General features: G+C 40.2%; 1 protein-coding gene across 3 annotated transcripts in view; it reads right to left on the bottom strand.

Annotated features, from left to right (window-relative positions):
- The window catches only part of RBBP5 (RB binding protein 5, histone lysine methyltransferase complex subunit), a 48,361-nt gene extending 33,588 nt beyond the window's left edge, over nucleotides 1-14,773 (bottom strand). For 2 of the 3 annotated variants that reach the window (XM_010590251.3, XM_010590252.3), the window contains exons 1-3: nucleotides 14,628-14,773; nucleotides 4,734-4,759; nucleotides 3,511-3,683 (exon numbers count right to left, since the gene is read on the bottom strand). In XM_010590251.3, the coding sequence (XP_010588553.1) occupies nucleotides 3,511-3,683; nucleotides 4,734-4,759; nucleotides 14,628-14,646 (218 nt within the window). In that variant the 5' untranslated portion in view covers nucleotides 14,647-14,773. The other variant, XM_023548307.2, reaches the window with a different exon arrangement.
- Nucleotides 14,774-14,976: the final 203 nt, after the last annotated feature.

Here is a 14,976-nt window from a genome sequence, read left to right as displayed (position 1 = left end):
AATTATGGTTTATCTATCAGAAGGTATGGAAATCTTGGTGGCACAGTGGTTGAGTGCTATGGCTGCTAACCAAAGGGTCGGCAGATCGAATCCACCAGGTGCTCCTTGGCAACTCTATGGGGCAGTTCTACTCTGTCCTATAGAGTCGCTATGAGTCGGAATCGACTCGACGGCACTGGGTTTGGTTTTGGTTATCAGAAGGTATATTATACAGCCGTAAGAAAGTTTTTAAAAACTACACAAACAGGAAAATGCCTGGACAGTGTTAAGGAGGAAAAAAAAGCAAAATATAAAATAGAATATGGCACAATTACAAACTATGTTTTTAAAAAACTCTATACAGCAACTTATTAAAGTATTGACGGTAACAAAAAAAAAAAACAAACCAAACCCACTGCCATCGAGATTCTGACTCATAGCAACCGATCCCGACTCAGATCCCGACTCATAGCAACCATATAGGACAGAGTAGAGCTGCCTCATGGGGTTTCCAAGGAGCGCCTGGTAGATTTGAACTGATGACCTTTTGGTTACCAGCCATAGCTCTTAACCACTAAAAACCACTACTCCACCTTAAATATTTAATTTAGTAAATTAAATATTAAAATATTTACAGTAGTAATATTTGGGTGATGGGACTATGGGAGACATCAGTTCTTTCGTCTACTTTGCTGTATTTTTCATAATTTTCTAAATTAGCATATATTATTTTATAATAAAAATATATTTTTTTAGTGCATATGAGGTTCTAACCCTAGATTGTGATGGCTGCACAACTCTAAATACAATGTAACCACAAAATAGCACATATTTAAATAGATGGATTTTATGTATGTGAATTATATATATACACACATATTAATAAAACTTAAAAATATACGTATATATTTAAATCTTTCTTGCAACAACACAACAAAAAAGAAATGAAACGCAAAGGTGCTGGGAGGGACCTACGAGAGCATCCAGGCCAGCGGTCTCATTTCAGGTATTAGAGAAGAATTCTGCTCAAAGCCACCAATCAGTCCACTGGTGGCCAAGCCTACACTGGGATTCAGGCCTCTTCCCAATCCAGTGTATTATGGTATCATTGCTGCTTCCAATTAAACAAAAGGAAATATTTACAGTTTCATAAACCTAGATCTGATTAGGTGCTTTTTGAGGCTCCAAATTTACTTAAAAAAAAAAAGGTGCTGCCCCAAAATAAAATTTTTTGAAATAGTTTGAGACAGTAAGAGTGAAATCAATGAGAATTTATATAACAGCAGATTTCAGCTCAATGTATTTGGTAGAAAGCTCTTAGTAACTTTAATTCAGTGAAGGAATAGTGTCATGGATTGAATTATGTCCCCCCAAAAATACAAAAGTATTTTTTGTTACCGTAAATAATAAGTTGCTGTATAGAGTTTTTTAAAAACATAGTTCGTAATTGTGCCATATTCTATTTTATATTTTGCTTTTTTTTCCTCCTTAACACTGTCCAGGCATTTTCCTGTTTGTGTAGTTTTTAAAAACTTTCTTACGGCTGTATAATATACCTTCTGATAACCATTGCTTAGGCCATGATTCCCAGTATTCTGTGGTTGTCCTCCATTTTGTGATTGCAATTTTACATTAAAAAGGATTAGGGTGGGACCGTAAAACCCTCACCAGGTCACATCCCTGATCCAACGTAAAGGGAGTTCCCCTGGGGTGTGGCCTGCACCACATTTTGTCTTACAGGAGATAAAAGAAAAGGGAAGCAAGCAGAAAGTTGCAGACCTCAGACTACCAAGAAAGCACTGCCAGGAGCAGAGCACATCCTTTGGGCCTGAGGTTCCTGTGCCGAGATGCTCCCAGACGAAGGAAAGACTGAAGACAAGGACCTTCCTCCAGAAACAAGAGAGAGAAAGCCTTCCCCTGGAGCTGGCACCCTGATTTTGGACTTCTAGCCTACTGGACTGCGAGAGAATAAACTTCTCTTTGGTAAAGCCATCCACTTGTGGTATTTCTGTTAAAGCAGCACTAGATGACTAAGAAAAATAGGCACACTTGTGATCACTGAAACTGTTGGAATCCAAGATAAATTGGATAAGGCGAGATTAAATGACAAACTTCCCTCCGAACTCCAAAGTTTTTCATTCTAAATTAAAGGTCAGTATCACAATCATGGAAACCCTGGTGACGTAGTGGTTAAGTGCTACAGCTGCTAACCAGAGGGTCAGCGGTTTGAATCCACCAGGCACTCCTTGGAAACTCTATGGGGCATTTCTACTCTGTCCTATAGGGTCGCTATGAGTAAGAATCAACTCGGCGGCACTGGGTTTTTGGTTTTGGATCACAATTATGGAGCCCTGGTGGCCCAGTGGAGCCCTGGCAGCTCAGTGCTTAAGAGCTGGGATGCTCCCACTTTGGAGAGTGGCGTCTGTGGTCTTAAACGCTAGCAAGTGGCCATCTAAGATGCTTCAATTGGTCTCAACCCACCTGGATCAAATAAGAAGGAAGAACACCAAACACACAGGGTAATTACGAGTCCAGGAGACAGAAAGGGCCACATAAACCAGGGACTACATCAGCCTGAGACCAGAAGAACTAGATGGTGCCCAGCTACAACCGATGACTGCCCTGACAGGGAACACAACAGAGAACCCCTGAGGGAGCAGGAGAGCAGTGGGATGCAGACCCCAAATTCTCGTAAAAAGACCAGACTTAATGGCCTGACTGAGACTAGAAGGACGCCAGAGGTCATGGTTCCCAGACCTTCTGTTAGCCCAAGACAGGAACCATTCCTAAAGCTAACTCTTCAGACAGGGATTGGAGTAGACTATGAGATAGACAATGATAGTGGTGAAGAATGAGCTTCTTGGATCAAGTAAACACACGAGACTATGTTGGCATCGCCTATCTGAAGGGGAGATGAGAGGGTAGAGAGGGTCAGAAACTGGCTGGATAGACTCAAAAAGAAATAGAGGAGGGAAGGAGTATGCTGTCTCATTAGGAGGAGAGCAATTAGGAGTACATAGCGAGGTGTTTAGAAATTTTTGTATGAGAGTCCGACATGATTTGTAAACTTTCACTTAAAGCACAATAAAAATTAAAAAAAAAAAAAAAGAGTTGGGATGCTAACCAAAAGGTCAGCAGTTCAAATCATCAGCTGCTCCTTGGAAATCCTATGCAGCAGTTCTATTCTGTCCTGTAGGGTCACTATGAGTCCGAATCAACTCAACAGCCATCGTTTGGTTTTTTTTAATCACAATTATACTACAGCTGCAATTTGTAAATATCTCATTTTAGCACTGAAATCTTCTGAGAGGCAGCCTGACCGAGGTCCATGTTACACTGAATTTCTCCCTACAAAAGTGTTTCAAGGTACAGCGTGGGTTCAGGATATATATAAGCTATGAAAAAAATATTAATGCCCCAATATTTAAAACTCTATTAAAATATACACATTGAGATTAGCAAATATACAGTCACCATTTATTCCTCTAACTTAAGTCATATTTTTAATGTATTCATGAAAAAGCTCCTTACCATAAAGAACAGACGGGATGGATGTGTGCACTGATTATTTTAGCAATTCCTCTTGTCAAAAAATCCCAGATGACAATTCGGCCATCATTACAGCCAACTGCAAGCAGTGTGCCCCACCTGTTAAAGGTGCAAGTCAGGGCCATGCTGATACAGTCCAAAGTGCCATCAGCTTCCTAAAAGTTACAACGAAGACAAGAAGAGTGACAACAACAGCCAGTATCCAAATTACTTCTTAGAGCTTCTCTATCACTTCAGACACTTCTCTTAAATTTAAATTGTAATGTATATCAAAATCATCTCTATGTGTCTTTTTAGACCTATTAAACTAGCCAAAATGAAGAAACATTTACAAAAGCCAACAGAGGCCTTTGGGAACCACGTGTGAGCTATCCCTTACCTTACCATATAACTATGGAAAAACTTTTTGGAGGGCAATTAAGCAAATTATAACAAAAGTCATTAAAAGAATCATGCCTATTGGGCCAGAAATCTAATTTCTTGGGCTTTATTTAAAAAAATAATAATTTCAAACAAAAAAACCTAGAATGGCCTGTATGCACAACATTAACCAAAACCAAACCCAGTGCCGTCGAGTCAATTCTGACTCATAGCGGCCCTACAGGACAGAGTAGAACTGCCCCATAGAGTTTCCAAGGAGCACCTGGCGGATTCGAACTGCCAACCCTTTGGTTAGTAGCTGTAGCACTTAACCACTACACCACCAGGGTTTCCATGCATAACATTAGGAAAATCAAATTCTTTTCTATCAATACGAAATCATTTAAAATAACCATAAAGACTACACTTAAACATATTCAAGTGTTACATTTTACATTTTAAAAAGTAGAACACACATAGCATACAGGTAGATTATTACTATGGAAAAACATGAATCAAAACTAGAAAAGCACACGGGAACAAAAACTAATGTTCAGGTAATGGCACTGTGAAAATTCTACAATCTAAAAACAAAAAAAGCTCTTTTAATATAGAGGTAAATGAACTACAAGGTTTAAACGATTACGGTGAGATTTCTAGCCAAAGCTGCCTATCCACTTTTCCCCCAGCTCAAAATTAAACATTTAGTTCCTTATTATAGCAAAAAATATATTATCACACTTCATGCTTTTGATGTCAAAAAACGAGGATCAAAATGCATTTTCCCTCAAACATAAACACTAGGTAATTACCACGTTCCTAACATCACAATAGTATACTCTTACCTCTGGATAGTTCTGCCCGAATGACTCTGCAAGAAAGCAAAGAAAGAGTGTTGATGGAGTGTGTGCAGCACAGCAGGGCTCATACAGCTCAGAAACGGGACACAGCAGTGCTTCGCAAAGGTGGGCCCAGGCCTGAGGCCCTGTCAGACAGGTAAAATCTATTTTTACCGTAACTCTAAAATGATATTTGCTTTTTTCACTCTCGCTATCTCATAAGTATACAGATGAGTGTTCCAGAGGCTACATGACCTGTGATATCATGACAGACTGAATTAGAATCCAGCCAACTTCTACTAAGGCACACATGAAGGAAATTTGTAAAAAGGTAAAATAATATCACCCTTCTCACTAAATATTCTTTGGTTCAGAAGATGGTCATTTTTCACAAAAATACATTTTTTTATATAAACATGCAATGGGCTTATTATGGCTATTTTTAAATAACAAACTTCAAAATTTCTGCTTTAATTTCGAAATGAGTAAGCACTGACAGACCTAAAAATGTTTATGACCCACCTAAACTAAAGTTCTCTGGAGTCCTAAAGTTTTTAGGAGTATCAAGGGGTCCTATGACCAAAAAGCTGAAACCTGCTGGCATATCCAGGTCTAACAATATTCTTTCTCCTCCACACTCTTTGGGCAGTTCACAATTTATTTCTATATTTACTAAGATGAAACACAAGAATCAAACTTGCCACATTATCTGAAGTCTTAACCACTCTGAAGCCTTTCAGATAAAGCATTTGGGCTGTAACACAACCTGGCAGTTTCTTGAACACTGGATTCCCTACATTCATTTCTTGAGCAAATAATACTTTGATACATACATCCCTAAATGCCTTTCCTGTGTTCAGTGATATTTGCACGTTAGAAACAAATATTTCAAGCTATAATATGAGGGTGTGATGATAAGAGGAATTTAATTTCAGCAGCAGAACCGTCATTGTCAGTATTTATGTAATTACCTAGATTACTTTATTACAGTGGTTTTTCAGTTATTCTCTAGGAACTACAGGTCTGAAGAAGCTGCTTTACATACTGGGCATCCAAATAAGATTTCATTTTAAAAAGAGGTCTGCAGCTTAAAAAAAAGTTTGAAAATCAGTTCTATTGCATTTTGTCCTTATTTTACAAAAATTAATGGAAAACTAAAGAGTGAAAACTGATTTGAAGGTCTTAAGTTAAGAAAACTGAAACAAAGATTAAAAAAATAACTACGTGCCCGAAAGGTCAATCATTTGGTTTATGTAAAGTGCAGCAAACCTACGGCGGCTGACTGCGCGCAATCACGAGAGAATGAAACGCAGCACTGGAGCCAGTAACCCAGAGACACACGATTTAAAAATCAGACCTTCCCCTCTCCACCCCACTCACCAAGGTGAAAGCTTAAAAAGCTAAAAATATTTGCATATTTAACTTGTTTTTTAATAAAATACTACACATATTTTTCTGTGACTCGATTCTTCGATTTAACAATGAATCTTATACATCCTTCCAAATCAGTCATACATCTACATTTACAGGGTTGAGAAACAAAAAACAAAAGGACTGCTTATTCAGAAATTAAAAACAAAACAAAAGAGTCCAAACTAAGTGGAAAGTACTCACTCTGTGAAGGCGCAGAGTGCAATCTCTTGGTTGGGGGAAGGGAACCCTAACTTCTTATCCAGCGCTACAGCATCAAGGATCCAGACACCAATTCAACCTCTGTTTCAACATGGCTTATCCCGATTTTATTTTGTTTGGGAGTTTCTTGTTTTATCTGTCTGTTTTTTGAGGGCCTGTCTAGTCAATGGAATTAGAGTAAGGAGTTTAAAGGAGCACCAGAGAAAGTGACTCATAAAAAAGGCGAAGCCGATTTAGGGCACTTTGGCTGAACGGCCAGAGCAAGAATCCCGGTAAATGGGGCTATGGGAGTGTGAGGCCATTCCTTAGAGAAAACTCAAGACCACGTTTATATTCCCCACCTTCCAGCTGCCCACAACACTGTGTTACAATTATACTAATTACCAGGTATGCTTGGTTTTGAAGATCATGAAAAAAAAGATTCCCAAAGATGTGTAGACCAAAGGGTATAAACACGAGTAATCAAAACAAATTTTAAGAGATTTAACTTCATAATATCTTGCTAATTCAGAAAACATGAATGACTTTTATAGCAAAACATAATTGCCAAAATTGATTTAAAAAAAAAAAAAAAACCCTACTGTTGTCGAGTTGATCCCAACTTACAGCCACCCTATGGGACAGAGTAGAACTGTCCCATAGGGTTTCCAAGGAGCAGCTGGTGGATTCAAACTGTCGACCTTTTGGTTGGTTAGCAGCTGAATGCTTAACCACTGCACCACCAGGGCTCCCCAAGATGGATTACAGAAGAAAAATTCTTGACCGGATCAATGAGTGAGGAACACATTGAAAAACTGTTTAAGTTCCACCACTGAAAAAAAAAAAAAAGCAATAGGCCCAAATGGTTTTGTGGGCAATTTCCCCTAAATCTCAAGGAGCAGATAATTACTAAGTTATTCAAACTATTCCTGAGCAGATAGGGGGAAAAAAATGAAAGGCTTCACTCTTGGTTTTTATTAAAGCCAACATAATTCTTCATACCAAAACCTGATAAAGATGGTACAAAAAGAAAACAGTTCTGTTCACTTAAGAACATAAAATGGTACACAGTATTTCACCTTTAGATTCTGCAGACTAGAACAGTGCTTCCCAGCAGTTACAACCAAATTCTAAACATAAAGAATCTGGGATTTGTTATTCTACCATACAAGGCATTCATGGGTACAGCAGAAACAAAACAGGAACAGGACTGCAGACAAGGAAGCATTAGGGCAAGACCGCTCCAAACACACTCACAGCACAATGCAAACTGATGCAAATCTCTAGTCAGGAATGTAAAAAAGCATCAGTAGATTCTGAAAACCCATTTGATAGAACTGAACAGCCATCTCTACTAACAGGAATAGAAGACTATAGAAATGATTTTTTAAAAATCTACCAAAAAACACAAACAGTATTCTAAAGGCAAAACATTAAAATCATTTCAGTTAATATCCGTAACTAGAAAGGGATACTACCATCATTATTAATCAATATCATCTTAGAGGGTCTAGCCAATGGAATAAGATAGGAAAATGAAATAATTGGTCTAAACGTTAAATAAAGAGAAAACTACTTCTCATTTGCTAATATCGTTGAGCACCTGGCAAACAGAAGAAACTATAACTTAAAAAGTGACTCAAATTCCCAAATTCTCATAAAAAGACCAGACTTAATGGTCTGACTGAGACTGGAAGGACCCCGGTGGTCATGGCCCCCAGACCTTCTGTTGGCCCAGGACAGGAACCATTCCCGAAGCCAACTCTTCAGACATGGATTGGACTGGACAGTGGGTTGGAAAGGGATGCTGGTGAGGAGGGAGCTTCTTGGATCAGGTGGACACTTGAGACTATGTTGGCAACTCCTGCCTGGAGGGGAAATGAGAGGGTGGAGGGGGTTAGTAGCGGGCGAAAACGACATGAAGAGAGAGGGTGGAGGGAGAGAGCCGGCTGTCTCATTAGGGCGAGAGTAATTGGGAGTGTGTAGCAAGGTGTATACGGGGTTTTTGTGTGAGAGAATGACTTGATTTGTAAACTTTCACTTAATGCACAATAAAAATTATTTTAAAAAACAAGGGACTCAAATTAGTAAGAAATAAGGTAAGGTGGTTTGATATAAGAGAAATATTCAAAAATAGCTTTTCTTTACATTAGCAGTTAGTACCCAGAAATGGAAAACATGACCAAAAAGGGGGAAAAAAAATATATGAGTAAATAAGTCTTAGAACAAAATCAGATGGCCTCTTACCAATGTAGAAACTTGCTTTATAATGTATCAACTCTGTTATCTGCATTGCAATTTTTTTCTAAGTCTTCTGACTGTTTATGGAAACTATTGCCATGCAAAATGTTCTAATTTTTATAGACCAAACCAAACTCGTTGCTGTCAATTCCAACTCCCAGAAACCCTACAGGACACAGCAGAACTGCCCCACTTGGTTTCCAAGGCTGTAATCTTTACAGAAGCACACTGTCTCATCTTCCTCCTGAGGAGCGGCTAGTGGGTTCCAACTGCTGACCATCTGGTTAGCAGCCAGGCACTTAACTACTGTGCCACCAGGTCTCCTCAATTTTAATAGAGTCAAGTATATTTCTCTTTTCTCTCAGAGCTTCTGGTTTTCCTTTCTAAGTTAGGGTCTTCACCATCCCTAGATTACACATGTGCTCTCCTAAATGTCTTCTAAGATTCTTGTTCTTTAAAAACACTTTTTTATTTTACCTAGAATTTAGTTTTACATGTGGTGTAAGACAAGAATTGTAACTTTTTTCTTCCAGATGCACAGTTAGCTGTAATCCTATACATTAAATTTTAAAAATCAGGGAGAAAAATAAAAAGTTGTTGAAGAGTCAATTCCAACTCACAGCGACCCCATTTGTGTCAGAGTAGAACTGTGCTCCTAACATAGGGTTTTCAATGCCTTTGATTTTTTTGGAAGGAGGTTGCCACACCCTTTCTTCTGAGGCACCTCTGGGGTGACTTGAACCTCCGTTCTGGTGAGCAGACAAGCATATTAACAATTTGCACCACCCAAGGACTCCATATAAATAAACTCCTCACTAAATGGCCTTACAGTACATTTGTCTTTGTTCCATCTGAAATTGCATAAAATTTATCACTTTTTTTTAACTGTGCTTAAAGTGAAAGTTTATAGAGCAAGTTAGTTCTTCATTCAAAGATTTATATGCAAATTGTTTTGTGACACTGGTTGCAATCCCTACAATGTGCCATCACTCTCCCCCTTTCCACCCTGTTCCCTGTTTTTCATTCATCCAGTTTTCCTGTCCCTTCCTGCGCTCCTCTTTTTGGGCAGGTGTTTGCATGCTGTACATACAAATAAGTATGTAAAAATATCTACAGCCTAACCTGTATATGCATTTGGGTAAATTCCTATACGCCCTTCTTCTCCTATCCAGAATACGTGGTATCTGGGGTCTTAAACACTAGTGAGCAGCCATCTAAGATGCATCAATTGGTCTCAACCCACCTGGAGCACAGGAGAACGAAGAACACCAAAGACACAAGGTAAACATGAGCCCAGGAGACAGAAAGGGCCACATAAACCAGAGAATACAACAGCCTGAGACCAGAAGAACTAGATGGTGCCCGGCTACCACCAATGACTGCCCTCACAGAGAACACAACAGAGAATCGTGATGGAGCAGGAGTGTAGTGGGATGCAGACCTCGAATTCTCCTAAAAAGACCAGACTTAATGGTCTGATTGAGACTGGAGGGACCCCAGAGGTCATGGCCCTCAGATCCTCTGTTAGCCCAAGACTGGAACCATTTCCAAAGCCAACTCCTAAGACAGGTATTGGACTAGACTATAAGACAGAAAATGATACTGGAGAGGAGTGGGCGTCTTGGCTCAAACAATGAGACTATGTGGGTAGCTCCTGTCTGGAGGCGAGATGAGAGAGCAGAGGGGGACAGGAGTTGGTTGAATGGACATGCGGAATACAGGGTGGAGAGGAGGAGTGTGCAGTCTCATTGCGGGGAGAGCAGCTAGGGGTACATAGCAAGGGGTTGGTTTTTGTATGAGAGACTGACTTGATTTGTAAACTTTCACTTAAAGCACAATTAAAAAAAAAAAATTTGGTGTTACACCATCTAACCCAAGCAGATTTACTGCTCTTCATATCCTACATATAAACTCTCTTGCTCTTCCTACCATATAATTTTAAAAACCTTTTTTTTTTTTAGCCTCATTTTTACAGTTTCAGCCTCCAATGTGTTAGCTTTCCTGACATGAACCTTAAAAACTCGTGTTCCCCCTCACACATGGCTGCATCCACTTCTCTTCTACAGGTGTTTTTTGAATCTGAATTTAGACAGCATTCAGTACAACCACACCGGCTTCTTCTGGTACCTCTTCTGTTTTTTCCTATCAGGATCCTTTCTCCAAACTGCTTTCCAGGCCTCTGCAGCCTTCTTCTGCCCACTCTCACGACGTTCAATAGTGTCTATTCTCTGAATTTTTTAACATTCACCTCCCTGAAGACTTGATCACCATGAGCTCTAAGATTTCACAGACCCCGTCTCCCAAAGATCCTATTATTTTCTCCTTGCCAGCCAATCCCTCCCTGTTGCAACTGTTAGGTCCAGATCAGTAATTTCCATTTTGCCTCCTCTATCTACCAGGTGGTGACAATGCCAACATTTCTGCTAAAGAAACGCGCCTTGCAGGTGTCTCAGTAACTGATTCCACCCAAATCCTATGCCATCATTACCATGATTACATTTTCCTTGCTCCAGTCTTGCCTCCCTCAATCAATCCTTCAGAAAGCTGCCAGAGTCAATTTACTAAGTCTCAAATCTCATCAGGTTAGTCACCTGCTTAAAAACCTTCCCTCCTAAACAATACACTAAATTCCTAAGTATAATGCTAAAAAGCAATTTCATTTCCACTCCAACCAGTATTTCCAATTTTTATCATTGGCTAATTCCCAGCACCTAGTCTTGAACCTTGCACAACCCACCCTATGCACCAGCTGCAGACTAACAACCATTCCTGAACATGACACACACATTCAGGCCACAGAAATTTTGTTCATGTCATTCTTTCCACCGGAAATTATCTTCTCCAACTTGTCCCTCAGGAAAAATCCTCCTCTGCCTTTAATGTTTCAGTTAAACAGCACTTCTTCCGTAAAGCTATCCCCAAATTCTACTGCCAGCCCCACTGCCGCCAATGCAGAATTGATCACTCTTTTAATTATATGGATTTCAAATATCTGAATTCCCATGATATATTCTTTTATTATAGTTCTGTACTATATACAGTTACTTGTTTGTCTCTCCTGCTAGTACTATGCATTCATCCAGGGCAAAGGCTGTGTTTCATTTCAATGTTTTCCAAACTGTAAGACTCAATCCACCATAAATCATCATTTTAGTGAGCTGCAAAGTTTTTGAATAGAATAGAAAATATAAGCAGACAGTGAGTGTAAGGGCAAGTATAATTTCAAGAAACTGAGTTCTATGTGTATATATGCATAAGGAGTTGTGGTATAAAATAGCATAATGAGTTATAATACAGAATAGATTTCTTACTGTGAGTCATGGTAAAATACGTGTAAAAACTCATCTTATTTAACTCTGTATCCCCACTGCATACTGCCTGATACACAGCAAGAGCTCAAACAGTGATTACCCACCCACCAAAAAATTACAGAAGTGAAAAATTAGTGCCCTGTCTATGGGCCACTTGGGTGGCCTACATTACACTAATTTCCTTTATCTGGCCAGATGTCTTTTAATATGTTCCCACAATCATATCACTTCTGCTCCTTTTTATCTGCAACCATTAACTTGCTCATTTTAAAACCCAGAATCATTTCACAAAGATTTATATCTTTTAAACCTAGTCTTCTTTTAAACTATCTAATCTTCCAAAGCTAAGTATGTCTTCTTAAGTTTCACCCTCATGAATCTTCTGTATCATTCAAGAAAAAGCCTTTCCCATAATCCTGCTATCTCTTTCAAGGTCCAAAAAAAAAACCAAACCCACTGCCGCTGAGTTGATTCCGACTCATAGTGACCCTACCGGACAGAGTAGAACTGCCCCATAGAGTTTCCAAGGAGTGCCTGGCGGATTTGAACTGCCAACCTCTTGGTTAGCAGCCATATCACTTGACCACTACGCCACCAGGGTTTCCCAGCCTATTATTACCTTTCCTTCAATCTTAACTTTTTAAAAATAAGTCAACCCTTTGCCTCCATTTCACCTCCCATATCCTCCTAAGTCTACTGCAATCTGTCTTCTGTTCAAGTCACTGAGGGCTCCCAAGCTGCATAAGGACTAAAAAGAGCAGCCCTTTCCCAGCTCTCAGCCTCAATTGCTCTATAATTGGTTTCTAGCACTTCCATACCAACCTGGATTCTCCTCTACCTCTACGTGGATAAAGATAGGAAAAGCACTTGAAAAGATGCCTAGCTCATATTAAGTACTATATAACTAACTGTTAGCTAATTTGTTATTATTACTACTATTACATCTGACCTTCTATTCCTCCTCTCCCTCCCTACATATAATTATCAAAGATTCTGTCCTTGGCAGTTTTCTCTTCTGCCCTCCCACCTTCTCCCTTGGCTATGGCATCTACTCACAAGATTTCAATTATCCCACCTGCAAAATGATTACGAATCTCACTCATAAATCCAAATCTGTCTCCCGAACCCCAGACCCACAATTCTAAGTGTGGGACACTCAGTATCCAAAGCTAACTGTCCTTCCCACAGTCCTTAAATATTAATAACACCATCATTAGCTCCCACCATTGTTCACTCCACTTTCTTCCTCACCACCACCACAGTCAGTAATTCTCAAATTTCCTCAACGTCTTTTCTTTCCATTTCCTAGCTCAGTCTTTTCTTATCCTTCATCTATACTAGTCCTTCAAATGGGTCTCACCCGCCTCCAAGACTCGACTACACATTGCTGTCAGGTAAGTCTTACAAAATCATACCTTTGATTGAGTCACTTATCAGGTCAAAACCCTTCTCAATGGATATGCCTTACCTTCCTTAAAAAGCACGAACTTCTCAGATGAGTATTCTAGTGTTTCCACGAAACAGATGGCACCAACCCCATCTCTGGGCCTTCCCTTTATTCACAGTACCCACAACTTGTCCAATCAGGAAAATCTCTTAGGTATCCAGACACTTTCTCACTAGGGTCTTGGCTCAAGCACATTCCTAGTGAGCAATCCTCCCTGTATCTTCAAAGTCAGCCTGTCACTGTTTTACCACCCTCAAGTGCCCACTTAAAACACCAACTCCTCAACAGGGTTTTTTTCTAATCGCCTCTCTTCCTCTGCCCCAGAGATATTCATTCCCTCTTCTAAATCTTCTTACAGGCCTTACTATGTTCTGTGGTATATTACGACTATTTACGGAATCACCTTAATCTCTCTGCTTAACAAAAGGTCCTCAAAGGCAAAAACCATTTCTTAAATATCTTTCTAGCCCTTTGGACAATCAGCACATTGTATACATCTTTTTACTTTTTTTTTTTTTTTTAAGAGAAACTTGATTATTGAGGACAGCAAGTCGTTTAAAGGTTCTTGGACACTTTCTCAGACCACGCTAAACTTTCCCTAGGCCACCATGCTAAACATCACTTAATGAAAGCTCAGAAGGATCTACAGTTTTTAAACAAGGTGGGTACGGGGCAAGGGTGAAAAAACAACCAGAGAATGACAAACGGCAACTAACTGCCTCAGCAGTTCACACCTCAGTGTTTTACACATCCTCCCTGGTAGTTAAGGACCTGAAACACGAAGCTAAGATAACTGGATCCCAGTGCCAAGTATGCCTTCAAGTCCCTACCCTCTGAGCCTTTTCTCATCGGTTCAATGAGACCTACTCCTACAAGATTTCTAAGTTCCCTTCCTTAGATATTCACGTTTCTACAAAAAGAATGAGGCTGCCCAGGTACCCAACCCCCTTGCAAGTCTTCAAAGCTGCAGCCCAAGTCTGACTTCTCCAGCAACTCTGGTCCTGTCTGCTCTGAGCTACTTCTGCACCTGCGATACTCGCGATCACTTAGTCACACACAGTCTCTCCCTATCGCTCCACAACTAATCTGAAAGTGGCCTCAGGAAAGGCAATGCACTCTGCTAGGGCAGGAGCGGGGCTTCCTCCTGGTGCTGCTGCTCCCTACCAGGGGCGCCCAATGAGCCATCGCCGAACCGTGCCCCTAAGGTTGCAGCCAGAGCCTACTCCCATCCGGGTTCCTTCCTTTGCAGGACCAAAGCGTTCTCTAAGACGCAACCATAGCCCTCCTCACCCAGCAACTCGAGGTTCATCCCTGCGGACGCTGGCCGCCTGGTCTCCGCTCCGGCAGCAACGCCTTCTCCCCCTCCCGGCCTGCGTCTAAGTGGGATACTGCGAACAGCCTGGCGCAAGCTCCAAAGACTTTCTGGCTTAGAAGGCCCGCGGCTTCCGCTTTCTTTTCCCCGCCTTCCTTAGTCGCTTCAAGTGGGCTGTCCATAATTATGCCTAACAAACAAAAAAAAAAAACTAACTAACTTAAAATTATTTTATTATGGTCATCTTTAAGAGATAAAAATGGAATAATTTTTTGGTACTTTAAAAAGTGCAAGTATTTAAAGCCGTTTTCCACGGGAGCATGTAAA

Source organism: Loxodonta africana, chromosome 20 (assembly GCF_030014295.1).
Source record: "Loxodonta africana isolate mLoxAfr1 chromosome 20, mLoxAfr1.hap2, whole genome shotgun sequence".
Taxonomy (NCBI): Eukaryota; Metazoa; Chordata; class Mammalia; order Proboscidea; family Elephantidae; genus Loxodonta; species Loxodonta africana.
The sequence above is the reverse complement of the archived record's forward strand: the minus strand, read 5'-3'. Positions and strand labels throughout refer to the sequence as shown.